Here is a 16,645-nt window from a genome sequence, read left to right as displayed (position 1 = left end):
CCTTGTTACAACCTATGTAAACAATTTTTATTTTGCTAACCAATAATATCTATTTATTTATTTAAAGTATTTTTTATTCATTTCTGAACATTTATTTTTACGTCAATCTGAGCTGAGTATCAATTAAGAGTATGAACAAAAGACTTAATATCACTATTCACCTAAGTCTATCTTTAGAAAGAATTTTAAAAAAAGAGTACATTCTGTTTCTCTCTGCTCTTTAATTTTTCTATACAGAGAATCTATACAATGAAGGGTTCACCCCAGTTGAAGAATACATAGATCTTCAGGTGGCCATTAATGGAATAGCAATGCACATCTAAGAGCGTTGATAAAACGTTATTTCCAAACTGTGGTCATTTGCTTGATAATTCTCTTGCCATAATCGCACATTATATGTCGTGTTGAACAAGTAGGAGACCGTTAAAATAACCATGGAAATTTTACTTATCACGTAAAAAAAAAAAAAAAAAAAAAAAAACACACAATCACGTTTCAATCTTGTTAACGCTTTTTTTCTTATGCCAGTTGCACGAGTCACACCCTAGATGTAGCCATCACAAAAACAACCGCGAGCCGTATTCGTTGACTATATATACTCCACGAAAATTAGGACTGTACAACAATTTGAAAGAGCGCCACCACTGGCGATAGTTGGAGTCACTGGACCGGAGATAATGCACGGAAGTAAGTGACATTGTCCCTTTAATAATTCAATCTTACAAATCTATCGAGTTAGAAGACGTTCATACAAGTAATTATGAATTTTCCATTATAACCTTATCCATTTTTCTGAAAACAAACATCACAAAAAAATACATAACCTCAAAGCGTACGGACAAAAAACAATGAATTAGATAATGGAAACTTCATTATTACTTGTATAATCGTCTTCTAACTCGATAGATTGGTAAGGTTAAATTATTATTGATAAATTGTCACTTAGTTCCGTGTATCATCTCCGGTCCAGTGATTCCAGCTATTTAAAGTGGTGGCGCTCTTTCAAACTGTTGTACAGTCCGAATAGGCGTGTCCAAAGAAAAGTGACATTATAAAAAGCCAAAAGAGATATCGGGCGCCTCTGGCACAATTAAACCAAACCAACGAACGACCGGCACACCATTACAGCGCTGCATACACCTATATAAGCTCCCAAATCTCTCCCCTGTATATACAGGAGCAAGTAGCTCGAGGACCGGCGAAACAAAAAATACGCTCAAGCTCTCGCCACGTCACCGCAACGCGTCCACTATTCACTTGGCCACACGAGGAGTACAATGCACAAATACACAGCCGGTATGGCCGAGGTAGTTGGGGTACACCCTGAATGAATGGCCAGGCGTTAATTACTCGCTATACCACCACCAGCAGCACAAGAGCCTAACCGTATATATAGATCCTCTCTCGCGAGAGCTTTAATAAAGCGCGCCCGCCAATGTTAAAGTTTCGACAAGGGCGGCTTCGAGGAGAAAAGCTCGGCCGTACAACGCGCCCATTGCTCCTCCTTGCTCTCGGCTTATTAGTATGCATGAGGCCGCGGCTGGCTCTCGAGTCCCGTCTAATATACCCGACTCCGCTCCCTCATACACCGCACTCCGTCTCTTGTTCGTCGTACACACTACGACGTACATACATGTATCCACGTGATTGTACACTCTGTGGTTATAAGCTTAGCGCAGACGGCGGCTGCCACATTATAATATATATATATATACGTTGCAAGCTCGAGTCATTGCTCTGTCCTATTGCGTATGATTGTCGTCGCCTACGTACTCACACGTCGAAATTTCAGCGTCTCCGTTGTTGCGGCGAGTTTGCGTGCGATCTAAGTTTTGGGATCTTCGGGTCGCGCTTGGGTTAAGGGCGCTTGTCCCGTGTCCCCCGGACGCTCTAGAGAAACTTGGCTCGTCCTCACTGGAATTGAGTAACCGTATAATATTATCGGGGGATCTGCAAATTAATTGGGAAATCACCTACAAGTGATGTATATGTGTCAAATCCAGTAATGAGACATTTTCATTATTCTTGGGGAACAAATGAACTTGGAAGCAATACAATTGATTAATTAACTTGATTAATTAATATTAAGTGTTACAATGTAAATTACACAACCTATGACATTAGCGACGCTATAAATCATTGAATTCGACAACAAAGAAACTCCATCCATTTACCGTATAAGCTCTGACAAAATGGTAAAATATGCGCACGCGTAAGTTTGAATCCGGACGTTGTTCTCAAGTGCTCTTTATCATTCGTAAGGAATCCCGCGCAATTCCGGAGAAAGTCTTTGCGAAAAGCCATTAGTGCATTCAAATCGGGGAAAAGCGAGTTTTTAAAACTGTTGCCCAAGCCCCGAGAACTTTTGCAATTATCCTTAAAAGACGCGAAAGACATCGAGGCCGCGGTCACATTCATATATCTCAAAATTTGGGGCAGTGGGTATAACTTCTTCTCGGGTGTCCTCAACTCATATTTGTTCCTGTGATTCTCCTCGCGCAGGATATAAATCCTGATACACTCATGGCACAAAAATAAAATAAAAATCTAAATGCTCCGCATCCCACAAATACGTCACTCACGAAGTTCCACTCGACTCGAACGATTCGAGTACTCGAGAGAGATTATTGTTGCGAATTAACGACGTTCAGTCTCGCAATTATCGAGCCTAATTGAACCAGTAACCCATGACTCATCGTTTGAACCCAACGTATCTGAAAAGAGGAAACGAAAACAAGTCCCACGCGTGATCTTACCGGGGCGAAAAAAAAAAGCGACGAGACTAAATGGAGAAATCTTTTCGTAATTAAAAGTAAATCGCCAGACGGGAAAAGTAAGGGTCGGCCAACCGGAGGGTGGGATTCTTTCGTGCTCCGCGAGCTGTTATTTACGTGGATCTTTGGAAATACTCTCTTTTTCAACGAGGAACGAGCTCCGGTAAAAGGGCGACCGAGAAGCGGAAATAGCAGCGACGGAGGTCAAAAGAAAATGCGTAAGGGCTAGTGTGTACACGGTTGTGAAACGAGATGTCAAAAGGTTGGTGGGTTTTTTTTTTATTCCACGTGAAAACCATCGCAACGGAAAGATTGATGGGTTCCATGATGGAGTCTTTTTATCCGTGAAACGGTTGGCTCACGTAGCCTGATCACGTGATGTTCGCTTTATCTCGAGAAAAAACAAAAAGATATCCGAAAATTAGACGGTTGGACAACATCCGATCACTAAATTTTAATTGATTAGTTTACAAATGTTTCACCCAAATGAAGGTAAAAGAGTACAATTTTTGCTATTATATCCCGATAACCTGTTTATTTCCGGGGCATCGATGCAAACGCAACTCTCGATATACCCAATCCGATAATGCACGGACGAATAATTCATAAGTGAGTAATTGGCAACAACTGACGCCAATTGTAACATTTGACGAGGTAAATATAATATCCATAATGTTCCAATAATGATACATATGGCAATCCAGTTCAAAAGAAGTTTATCCGATGCAAACGAAGATGAGCGTAACATTATCTACCGATGATGAAAAAAAAAAGAGAGAGAGAGAGATAGGACCATCGACCTCGCGCTCCCATCGACGCAGTACTTAGCCACGCGATAAGTAAAAGGGAGAAAGAGATCCCTAGGCCGTAAAAAGGGGGAGCCCGCCGTTACAATCTATCTTTGCGCATCGGCGGCGAGCGCCACCCTATATAGGATACCCATATAAAGAGTAGCGGTTGTGCGTGTACACACGGGCGCGTCGTTTTTACGGCCATCGGTCATATAGCTCTCCCTTCGCCTCGTGTACGCGCGTTTTCCCCCCCCTTCGGTGTGCATATAGGTATAACGATCTGCGTTTTGCGCTTATTCCCCTCGTCTGAGCTTCGCCGAGCGGACGTCTCGCGGTGCCGATGACCGGACGCGCGGACCGGAGATGTAGAGGAAGGGGGAGGATGCGTCCGATCGATTTTGCTCGTTCGTCTTGGGCGCGTCAAAGAGGCTCTCTGGATATAGGGAAAGTCTGGTTAATCGGAGCGACGAGGCATCGGTGCTGGTGACTCTTTTGGCTCTTTTTTTTCTTTCGAGCAGAGTCAACGAGGAATGAAGATTTTACAGAATCATGGGAGTGCCTTATGCGGCACTGTATGCGTGTGGATATGTTTTCATTGTCTGCAAAACGAGTTCGTATCTATTGGGGCTCGAGTTTTAGTAGGTAGTTTTGTCTTGATACTACGATTGGTGTTGTTAATTCCCCAGCGTATTTTATCGATAGGAAAAATTTTGGCTAAACCACCCTGGAACTTGAACAAAAAGTTAAACAGGTGTTTTTGGGCCGGGGGATTTTTAGTCCGTACGTGAAAAAGTTTTATATTTTCTTTAAAAAAAAAAAAAAAGTACAACGGCTTATCCGTTTTGTTCGACGCGGGTTTTCCAAAGTATATGATTCTTCAACGATACGATTACAACTAAAATAAAAAAAATTAATCTTAATTGTTGATTTACATTTTTTTCGACTATGAATAGATATGATTCGTTGTTGATTATAACTGTTTGATTTAACAATTGATGGTTATGGTTAATATTCGTCATAAAGTACACTATTCTTGACTTATTTGCCTTTTTCTTCGAACTTGTAAAACGTTGCGTCAACCGCAAGCTTCAGTAAAATTGAATATTTCAATTAAATCATGAAAAGTGAAATTTGATTTTCAATTGAATCTTATTATTATTAAAATTATTATTATTATTAAAGCAATAACAAAATTTTCCGTTTCCTGTTGTAAGTGGGAAAAATATATTTAAAGTACGAATCATACTTTATCCAGCAAGTATAATAGATTTATCAACTCCTAAACGCACCATTATTATTGCCATGCACTGAATTAACATTTAAATTCCATTTATTACGGTATTTTTGCAGTCGATGCAAAATAAAAAACAAAAAAGTTCTATTCCAACAATCAAGAAGGCACATCTTTCATGCTTTTTCTCCGCATGTACAGGCCATGCCTGAAACAAATTGAACCAACCATGGTAATATTGTCTTTGAAAAAACTAAACAGCCGCGATGCGAGTGCATCGTGCTAAGCTCGCACTTTATGCCCATCCGCTTTATTTCAAGCGAATTAGACGAGATCCCCTTAAATCCTTTTCCTTTTACTCTATACTTACAGTACCTACGCGTTGCCAACGTAAACGTGCAAAAACACAAGCAAAACAGATGAGTAAAAAAATACGTACACAAAAAAAGAAGGGCAAACAATTTTATTCACAAGACATTCATAGTTGAGCAGCCGCACAGCAAACACAGAACAGAAAGCGGAAAACGGCAAAGGCTTATCCTACGTACGTCTAAGCGCGCACGTGTAGGTATTTATTTATCCAAGCATGGCAGGCTGGGCGTGTGGGCGTACGCTTTTGTACGTACATGTATGACCAATTCCATAAAAAATCATCCATTTTGTGGTTTTGGTGAAAATAATGTGACACCTGTATCGGACCGTTTTGAAATTGTGGAAAACAAGTTTTTCTAAAATTGAAGAATATGGATATTTATTTCACTGGATTGCTGTACTGGGAAAAAAAGTATCCAGTACCAAGTAAAAATAAAGTCGTCGAAAAATGTTTACGTTATAAAGAAAAATGCAAGATTTTTCAACCGTAAAAAAAAAAAAACAGTTTTTTCCGGGAAAAACGAAAAGACAAGCTCACTGCTTTACTTATTATCGCGTAATTTTTCATATAAAAAAATCGCTAATTCATTACATGCTAATACTTGCACTTACAATTTTTAAATTAGTCGCTAAATTGATACTATGGCTTTTTTGGACGCTCGATAATTATTTCTTAAATCATTTTTATCGACTAGCAATATCATTATTTTCATGATTTTAAAATCACCTAAAATTTCTAAGAATTCGTGTGGATAAAAGAATGCCTGACGAGTTGATTACACTAAAATATTAAATTTTGTAAAAAACGCCTCTTACGCTTTATTTTTCATGTGATTATACAGTTAACTTTTTCTTCACAAAGACAGGACAGAAATACCTAAAACAAGTAATTAAATAAGTTTGTGAAAAAGACTTTTTACGTTAGAAAAAAAATATTGTAAGGAATGCTGGTAATTAAAAACTTAACAACTAAATAACCAACTTTTCATCAAAACCAACAAAATCTAGCAAAGTTGTATTATTACGGCCTGAAACTTTGCAGATTTTCACATTTTTTTATTGTTTTTGAAAAACAATGTGAAAATACCAAGAAAATACTGCGTGTTTTTTGGCTCCTTCTAAAAAATGTTAAATATGAAAAAATGTATAAAAAACAGTTAGGAAAAGTGTGCCACACCAACTTTTCAGGGCAACCACGATTTTATTTCTCACTACACCATATCACAACCAAAAAAGCCTCAAATACATTTCGTACCATCACATGGCCGAGTCAGAAACAATATTTTTCTTTATCCAAGGCACAAAGTGCCGTTTTGCGCCCGTGGGTGCGCTTCGGGCTCGCTAATCATTTCGCACCTTAAAAATATAATATCACATAGTATGTAATTGAAGGATGGAAAGCATTTACACCCAACACGGTAAAACCCAAATTATAATTAATTTAATTTTTCATGTAATCGTCCTTCCACATACCCACACACACACACACAGCCAGCCAGAAAATTAGAAACTCCCACGAACGCATACGCGTACCCACAAACGTCTTCCGAGAGTCCCTTTGCCTTTGGCTAAATTTCACAAAGAGAGAAAAAATCCGCGCTCACCCTTTTACAACTCGTTTCAGACACGATTGCATGCGGGCACATTATATTACATACACACGGGTGTACGGGCGTATACGTGTGGATGTCATTTTCTCCCGCTAAAGCCCCGGGGGCAATATCCTGTTTTCCGTGCTCCCCCAGCCACCCATCTCGACTTTGTAGTCAGGCGCACACACCCACACATGTATACACTTTATGCCCCGCGAATAATGGTTTCTGTATGCTGGCTATGAGTTGTTGGTGGCAGGGTCAGGAAGGAGGAAAGAAGCAAGTCCGCGGAATTTATCGTGTGAGAAAAGAGGATATGCGAAAGTGGGTTGCACGTGCATGGGGGGGGGGCGTGTGGAAGTGCTTTTGAGTCAGTGCCGTTCGCGCGGTTATATTAAAAGTTATATTGTTTTGCACACAAGCGGGGAGCTGGTGTATAAGCTTTTGGCGCATAAAGAATTTTCTCCTCCGCCCCCCTGCCTCTCGGGGGGGTTGTAAAATGGCTACACATCCTTGGCATTGTTTGGTGTCGCTGTACTTGTGGTCCGGCCACTTTTTTTTCAGCCGTCGAGTTTTTAATTACCGTATTACCACGCTGTTCAAAATCAAGAGCACTGAATTGCCTTTGAAGACGAGTGGGTTGTTACTTTTTTAATTTTTTTTTTTGTTGCGTCGCAGCTCGAGTAGTTTATCAAGCCTTCGTGCGATCCTTTGATTAGGGTGCGTTGATTTGTAGTTGTTTTTGCTTCGTGTATGAATTTCAAGTCTTTCTGTATAGGAATTTTGCTTTTTTAATAATCAATTAAATTTTGTGTTTTTTTTTTTAATTTTTCACAATTTCGTTTGCTCTTTGAATGATGTCCTACAAATTTCATAACTGTTGAGTTTAAAAAATATCCAAATATATATTAATTATAGATTTTATCGATCACACACCCAACATTTAATTTCAATGTAATATTGACATTGTATATGTCAATATTAAAGAAAAAGAAATTTATTTAAAAATCTTGTCACGTTCTTTCTCCATTTTAAAAAACACCCGGATGTATTTTTTAACAAAAATGACGAAACGTCACATCCACGCCGCTTTGAGTACAGCACAACAAAAATTGTAATGGAAAAATAAGAGAAAAAAAAATGTGCCACGTTGTTCCACTCAAATCACCAGTCACATTCAGGGAACCGTAGTAGGAGAACGTCAAAGCGAAAATCAGCTGATTCGAGGCAAATAAGCTCTGCACAGTAGACGATTACCTCTTCGCGCTCGAAAAATCTTCTTTCCGCGCAGCAGTCGCGATTCCCTTTTTTGATCCTTTCTAAAAAAAAAAAAAAAGAATTTCGATCGATTCTTTAGCTTTGAGCAATGATTATCCTTTGAACTCTTCCAAAGCATGAGGGCTGTGGGATCGAGGTGCATTTGAAGAATGCAAAAAACTGGCTTACCAAAGCAGTGCACGCTCGAGAGAAAGATGCAGACTAAGATACACTAAGAGAATACTGATATTTTTTTTTTCAACTACTTATTCTGAATTTTTTTTTTATTTCGCCTCTTACCCTCATTGTACCATTACCTATACATGTTTTTGCACGTACTAGTGTATTGAAACAACAACAACGCAACTTACGTATACATGCGTTATGCTGTTGCAAATAAAACAAACGTTTTTGGCAACAAAAAAGAATACACATGAAAAAGTTTTCATTTTCTTTATGTGACACACGAATTTTTTTCACATACTAGTTGTGTTAGACGTGCTCCGCACGAGTTGAGCTATTATGACTGCTTTTATAATTGATTATACATATTTTGATACTTTTATGATAATCTGCCTATGACAAATCAAATAGATTTTTTGATATTCTTTCCTGTGGTATATAATGTGCCTGTGGGATTGGAACAGTAAGATCAAGAAAGGACGTCATTTAAGTCAAAATGCATAGTATATTAGTCTGTTTTATTTGAGTTTTATTATTGCCCATATTAATCCTGTACGGACGCATAAAATCATATTGTTCGTGGGTCAATTACATTATTATGCAATAAATCGAATCGTTGAATACTTTAACCTATAAAAACCAACATTTTCTCACACATCACAATCTATTAATTAGTTGTATAATGATAACTAAAACCCTCCATAATTGGGACAGAGCTCGATAATTCAGCCATCTACCCGGTAAAATGCGCACTAATTCAAACAAAGGCAAAAACAGATGAGATAAAAATTTTATCTTTACCATAAAAATCCACTTGTAAGCAAAGTGTATGGGAACATTTAATATTGACTCGTAGAGATGATACATTTTTTTTGGCTTACTTTGATAAAGTTAATCTAGGAAGCTGTTAATATATTTCGTACATTGAGAACTGTTTTCTTTTCAAATTTGACATATCGTGCTCTTGGATGCGACGTACATAAGTAGAAACCCCCGTTTTTTTTGACCTCTTAAACGATGTCACACAATAAACGGAGATGATTTCTGGAATTTTTATAACGCATATAAAAATAATGTTTAACGGTTTTCATCAAGGTGCAAATAGCCAACTTCTTACACGTCAAATGTTTTTGAAACTTTTTTGACAGAAGTTCCAGTCGATGAAACATAAGTACCAACAACTCAACCAACTTACAGTCCCAAAACAAATTTTTCCACAATCAAACGGTCCAACGTTCCAGAAAATGGCTCATTTTACCAAGGAATAAGCGTGACAATAAAAAATCCGCCCTCCAATTGTCAATGGAAGAAATATGCATCCTAACGACATACCCTCCTCGGTAAATCTAACTCCTCCATCAAAAGGCAACGCTTGGAAATCCCAATGATTCGTTTTCGTAAGAAGCGAAACAAATTAAACGAAAGCAAATATCTCCCGAGCGCTCGAAAGCAGTTGGAACTTGCAGTAAACTTTGGCTATCAACCGTTCGAACCATCCCCGAATTCGAGTGGAAGTGGCGTTCGCCAAACTTTGGTCCTCAACTTTATGTCTCCCGCTCTTGGCATCAACTGTACAGCTCCGGTCTTGCATACATATGATACACCCTCTTTATATCCATGCGCGAGGAATTCATAAAAATCCAGTGCCAATATATGCCCCTGCAACGGTAAACCGTATGGTACCATACACACACACACGCACAAGCGCGTACAATGCATATTATCCAACAAAGCGTTCCAGGAATATCAAAGCCCGGAGAGGATTAGGGGATGGAGGGTACCTTCGCTTGATACCGTACTCACCTGTACCTACACGTCTATATATATATACAAGCTTCAAAGCAAATTAATGTGCAGAGTATATACATATATAGGCATCGGAGGTGGCATCAGTCAGTAGTGTAATACAGGAGGCTCGGAGCACAGCCGGTCGTCTTCAAAGATGATTAAGAGCAAGCTGCGAGCAGATAACACAGATCCGACGCGAGGGGGGCACAACGGGCGCCAATCCGCTTTCCTGTACTCCCTCGGAATCCAATGCTGACTGACTGACTGACGGACTGGTGGGAGGGATTTCGGGGTTACTTTGTGTATTTTCTCTTCCAACCAGTATATTTTTTCGATCGGGCCAAAAGGCAGTGGGGTACCATGCACGGCACGGCTGCTCTTGTTTACGAGCTGATTTCACTTTAATTTGCCAATAAACCGAGAACCCGTGATAATACGCGCGGCTGTTACGCTAATTGCCGCCTGAGCGCGTGGGATGCCAATACAAGAGTGTATATTATGTACAGCACGCGAGTTTTTGCACCTACCCTCTTTTTTTTGCCCCCTCCTCTCTCAACCTGTCCAGGCTTCTCGCGTAGCGACAGCGTTGATTGTGTCCATTATAAACGGAGTATAGAGGAGGGCCGCGCATGTGTAGGATGAGAGACGCTCGTTTCAATATTTATGGCTCGATTTGACTTTAATACCGACACCCGGGGGTTATGCTAATCCGGGGAGCTGCCGGTGATGCCCCGATATTCGATTTTAATGATTCACCGTGGCATATTTGAGGCTCGTTGCGAATTTTTCGTGTGTACCCAAGCGCGCGCTTGGACGGTTTAATTGGTTTATTGCCGTGTAAATAAAGTTACGTACGTCACGCGTATGTGTGTGTGAGTTTACAAAATGGCCGCTGTGTGTATTACTTGTTGAATTACAAAGTCAAATGGAGCGTTGGAACGCGCGTGTGTTTACATTTAGGGATGAAATATTCATTTTAACAACTCTAGGCGCCAATTCGTCAGACTCTCTTTTTTTTTTCTTTCTTTCTTTTTTCAATAAAAAAACTGAAAAACGAGAGAATTGATTTTCCATGCGAGGGGGGGGGGGGAAAGGTACCCTAGAGAGGATGCTTGTTAATGAAAATAGCACCCTTGGCCTGGAACTGTGTGGTCAATATACATGTACAGACTCTCGATACGACCCTCGTACGGGTGATAATAAATATTATACATGTAGGAAAATCAAGAAGGAGAAATAAAAGTGACACTTGCATGTATTTTTTTGTCGCAGGTTATACTGGTGCCGCACAGTCACACGGACCCGGGCTGGTTGAAAACGTTCGAGCAGTACTTTCACAGCTCGACGCGGATGATCCTCAACAACATGGTCACGAAGCTCACGCAGTGGCAGAACATGACCTTCATTTGGAGCGAGGTGTCTTTTTTGTCTCTCTGGTGGGAGAGGTGAGCTCGTTGCTGCACTTTTTTCATATTTGAAAATTATTGCCTTTTGTTTCTTAGGTTGCATAAATTTTTTTTTTCTTTTTTTCCTTCTGTTTTTAACATACAACAAACTGTAAACGTATAAAACAGCAAAACCATCGAACATTTGAAATCATGTTGTGCTTTTTACGATAGCTATGTACAGTCAAGATAAATTGCATGTACTTGCTGATTTACAAGTGAGGGAGAATATTTGTAAAACGTGTGTCCGAAAAAGCAAAGTTACTGAATATTTTATGCGAGAGTTGGCCAAACTCAGTGTGTGGCTTGTTAATCGAGGACCTCGTAGAACCAATGTGAAAATACGTACACACAATTAAATTGCACCCTCCCCCTGGACTCGCGAAAGGAGAGAGAAACGAATGTGTAGAAGTAATTTGGCAAATTGATAGCACTTGTTTTGCGCGATTGTGTGTAGCTTTTGATTACGCGGTATTTCTACCCGATTTTCCGTTGCCCGTTGATTATCTGATTTATAACTGATACCTACCGGGGTAACAAAACCTTAGTACTTATGTCGTCAAATTTTACTAGGTTCCGTTGTAAACTCTGACAATAGATCTCTACTGTCGGTTAAAATGTACTGGTGCCCGTGGATTGTAATTTGGAAATTGTTTGCTTCGCAGTGCTCATCCGACGAAAAAAATGAAGGTAAAGAATCTCATAAAGGACGGCCGGCTGGAGATGACGACCGGAGGTTGGGTCATGACTGACGAGGCGACGTCCCACATCTACGCCATGCTGGACCAGTTGATCGAAGGTGAGGACTACTAGTGCTCATGATTATATAATTGTATCACTTAGGTTTTTCAAATAATTGACCAGTGATGAGAGGTACCTCAATTCGAGGTCTTTTTCATTTTTTTGCGGGAACAAAATCTTTTCTGTTTTTTACAATATGCATTATCGTAGTCTTGACAAACTTTTTAAGAACTGATGCTTCGTTAACCATTTCATCTCTTCCATAAGAGGGATCTAGAGGGTAAAACGTTTCTGTCTAAGATTTTACAAATTTGTAAACATGTTGAATCTGTGATAGCCAAGTTTTTCCACTCTGCAGCTTTCCTACACTGGTTTTTTCCATTCAGAAGTGTCCAGTTTAGTAAAACCGGTTAATCATTTGGTGCACCGTTGATTTGGTTGTTGTTTCAATTCTTATCAATCCAACTGCAATGCATTTGATAAAAAAGAGAAATTTCAACTACGCGCTTTCAGCTTATAATTGGTAGTGAAAGAAACGGAGTATAAAAAACGAGTGAATAAAAACCAAAGCAATACCGATGTGAGTCTTGTCGAATTTCATCGAGCAAAGTTGGCGTCTGGGAAAAATAATCACAAACAGTCGTAAAAGTAAAACGAGACAAAAATAAATGGAGCTCCCGAGCCAAAAGAAAGTTCGCTTCCCAACCTCTTCTCGTAAAGTACAAACAATTGGCTTCTGCCAACAAAATTACCAAAAGTATGCGCGCCGGTTTTTTCGTAAAAGCGACGCCGGCAAAAATCAAATTTACCACTCGGCGCCTGAAATTTCTGGGCTCTCTAAAATTTATTTTCACGTAATACAATACCTACCGCTTGCGCCTTGGTGCGCTCGAACTTGTCGGAACGCAGGGGAGCGACACTTTTTTTTTCGGCTTTTGAAAAAAAAACGCTATCATTGTGTGAAAGTAAACTTTAACCGAGGGTGCGCGGGCACTTGCATCGAATAAAAATCATTGTGGTGTAACAATTTGTTTAAAAAAAACTAATTTTAATTGAGGTATGCTGTTGAGGCTACCTCTAACAGAAGAACACCACCCAACTGAAGTCATACTGTGGCAGTGTTAACTGAGTTTTGATTTTTAATTACTCCATATTGAGCAGTAAACTCAGGTCTGTGTACCAAAATACCTGGTTAATATTTGTCAAAACTACCGCCCAATTTAAAACTGTGCAACTTAACAATATTAGTTTCTGATTTTAAATGTATTTCAATGAATTTACGAGTAGTAAGGGAACAGAGTTGATCAGTTTTTCTTACCATGGGCTCATCGGTAGGTTTAAGTATCTCCTCTAATCTCATGTATCAGACGAATATATGGTCTCTTCTGTCAAATTGCGTCAAAATTAAAACTTAAATCCCAATTCTTCGTTGTGTTGGACTAGTGCAAGTTTTGTACTTTTTGTCTTTCGCGTCTCTTTTACGTTCCGTTATTTTCTTGTGTATCCCTCTAGAGGTTTGGATGGTACTTCTATCCGGATACTCTTTACCCGGTATTTTATGTAAAAAAGTTAGATCTCCTCCATCGTGATTTATATTACCATACCCTTGAAAAACTCAATGAAACAATTAAGTTTTTTGTCGCATTGCATTGCGAGGTCTCAAACAAACAAGATTTCAACAAACTTTGTATACATTCACAATTGTATACAATATATGAAGCTATGGTAGCAAAATTGGCTTAGCGTGTGATTGTGTACATAAAACAAAAGTAAAGTACCCAAGAGCAGCACAGCATAAAGTAAATATTTTTTCAGGACGCCGCGCACGAATCCCACGCCCAAATCACTCTGTCACGCCACAATTTTGTACGCTTGTTTGAACAGCGGCTCCATTATTTCCGGAGCTATGTAATGAGGTTAATGCATTGTCTCTTGCGTATGTACATTTTTTTTTTTTTTTTTTTTTTTTTTTACAAATAGTAATGTGATGGAGCAATCAGGACTCTCGCATTTGGTAGCCGAAAAAAAAAAACCACTAGATGTAGTGCCGTTCTAGCGTATGTTTTATTCGTTTCTAAAGTTTTAGTTCTGTATACAAAAGCAATTCCGGTACGGTTGTAAGGGCATATATTATACTCCAAACGCAGCATCAAAAATGATTTTACTCAAAAGCGTCAAAGCCGTGCGCGTCGTGTACCGTTCTTGGTGAGATATGAGAACAATGCCAATATCAGCAAACTTATCGAGCTATACCTATCTTTCGAAGTCGATTAACCGATATGGACGAAACGCGCGAGCATCGACAAAACTCGTGCGCTCAAATTGAAAAAAAAAAAAAAAAAAAAAAAAAATAGCCGGAGCTGCGCACCATCGGCCCCGTCGCCTCTCAATCAATGAACTGCCAAGTAGAAAGCAACATCGAGCCTCTCCCTCTAGCGTACCTCGGGCAACCCCCGTCGGAAAGTGCAAAACTCATAATCCCACTCTGGGGAGGAAAAAAAAAAAAAAAAAAAACTACAAAGAGCACACTCGGTATTGGGCGTACATGTGCACGCGATCGCACGCGGGGGAGAGAGTGCAAATAGAGATACATCGCGAGGGGAAGGAGTGTGTAGCGCGGCGCTCGCCATTCCCATGCAAATGAGGAGGGAAGGGCCTGCGCCAGCTCTTCTGCCATTAGGTTTGAATTGCGTTCGACGTAAGAGCTGCGTGCGTGTGCATGTGTGGGCTGGTTGTACGTATAGGAGATGCTGCTCCGTTTTGCATGTAACCCCCAGCCACGATGGTGGAACGGAGAGATTGCTTTCACCTGATGGAGCTTCCTTCCCTTCTTATCTGGGTATCCGTGAGTCTCTGGCGCTTTGCTCACGCGCGAGACGTTGCGACACGTGTCGCTTTATTTCCCAAGGATTTGTTCAAACTTTCGTGATTTCCCGCCTACGCAAATATGTATTCGTTTAGTTGGTTTTGGGGGGGGTAATTTCGAAGCTCCTCGCGTACAATATAGTATGGGTGCGTCGAGACATTTATGAAAAGGTCAGGTAATATCTTCGAACTTTACGTGTAATAGAATGGTTTGGTGCTGGAATCAGGCACTTTTTTACACTCATCTGCCGGTACTTATAGGGCTTTACCATTGGTGTTTTTCTAATTTCAAGACTATACCAATACAACACTTTCAGAAAATTTGTATCTGTGCGCGTAAGGGCTTTAATATTCTATTCATAGAGAAAAGAGAAATTTCTGGCATAATTTTAATTTGAACACCACAAATTTTGTCTTTCAAAGTACTTTTTAACCACGAACTTATACAAACCAAAACTTCCGTACAGTTTTACTTTTCAATGGTGTTTTCGTATCTGTGTCACATTAATGCTGTTTCAAAAAACAAATGTTTCACAAGGACTGACGAAGCTAGCGTGCTCAATGCATCACGAGCTATTATTCATAAATTGGATTATCGTGAATTCAATTTAGAACACCGTCATCATCATTTTTAAGCCAACGCAATACATAATTTGAAATATATCTTCAGCGTTTTCAATGCTTTGGTTTTTGAATCTTGATCCCAACTTGTAAAATCAAAGCCACAAGTTTTATTAGTACTCAGATGTTGTTGTTTCAATGAAAGTTTCTTTTTTTTCAAAATTGAGGGTCAAGACCAAACTACTATACAGTACAAGATAGTTTTGACTCAAGCCTAAGATAAGAATAATATTTTTTCGATATTTTTCAAGACCAATGCAACATTTTTTTGGTACTCTCCACACGAGTGTTGAAAATAACATTTTAATTAAACCTTGCTGTTTTTAATAAATTCGTGACTAGCTTTCAACAACCTAATTTAAAAAAACGAAATGTTTATTTTAAGTCTCGAAAAGCGCAATTGACGTTCAACATCATAATATATACATTTTAATATAGGTGTGTACCAAAGAATACAAATTAAATAGGCCCCAAATTATGAGAGTCCTCTGATTTTCCTGGATACACAAACGTTTAAATCAACTTTGACTGCTGCGTTCTATGATCGTTCGCTTATTATTTCACCGCTTCGGCCATAAATTAAACCACCAAACGATGACGACAGACGGTTAAATATCAAACGCTCCCAGCGTGCTGAGGGACGAGCTCTTCCTGTTGGCCTACTCTGCAAATTGCTAAATATTAATCATTACGTCCGACGGCTTCGTTTTCGCGAAAATAATTCCATTTGGTGTTTCGACGTACTTGTTACCGAAGTACTCGCGGTGGCTGACCAAACGTAGGTTTTTCCACTTGGGATGTTACTTCGTTATTGGCATCGGTACCTCGCAAGTCAAGTTTACGTGGCTTCATGCAAACAAATGAGTATAACCGAAGTACTCTTGGTGTCTGACCAAACGTAGATTTTTCCACTTGGGAATGAGTATAACCGAAGTACTCGTGGTGTCTGACCAAACGTAGACTTTTCTACTTGGAATGTTACTTC

At 39.5% G+C, this 16,645-nt stretch overlaps 1 protein-coding gene across 1 annotated transcript in view; it reads left to right on the top strand.

The window, feature by feature from the left end:
- Window positions 1-16,645, top strand: part of alpha-Man-IIb (alpha-Mannosidase class II b) — a 196,778-nt gene that overhangs the window by 150,505 nt on the left and 29,628 nt on the right. Inside the window, exons 4-5 of the mRNA XM_014359271.2 lie at window positions 11,261-11,433; window positions 12,099-12,232. Of these exons, the coding sequence (XP_014214757.2) occupies window positions 11,261-11,433; window positions 12,099-12,232 (307 nt within the window). The remainder of the gene's footprint in view (window positions 1-11,260; window positions 11,434-12,098; window positions 12,233-16,645) is intronic.

The sequence above is a fragment of the Copidosoma floridanum genome, unplaced genomic scaffold (assembly GCF_036245765.1).
Source record: "Copidosoma floridanum isolate Cflo_tuat_1 unplaced genomic scaffold, Cflo_Japanese_pri ptg000020l, whole genome shotgun sequence".
In the NCBI taxonomy this organism is placed as follows: Eukaryota; Metazoa; Arthropoda; class Insecta; order Hymenoptera; family Encyrtidae; genus Copidosoma; species Copidosoma floridanum.
Note: the sequence above shows the minus strand (reverse complement) of the source record. Positions and strands in the feature narration are given on the sequence as shown.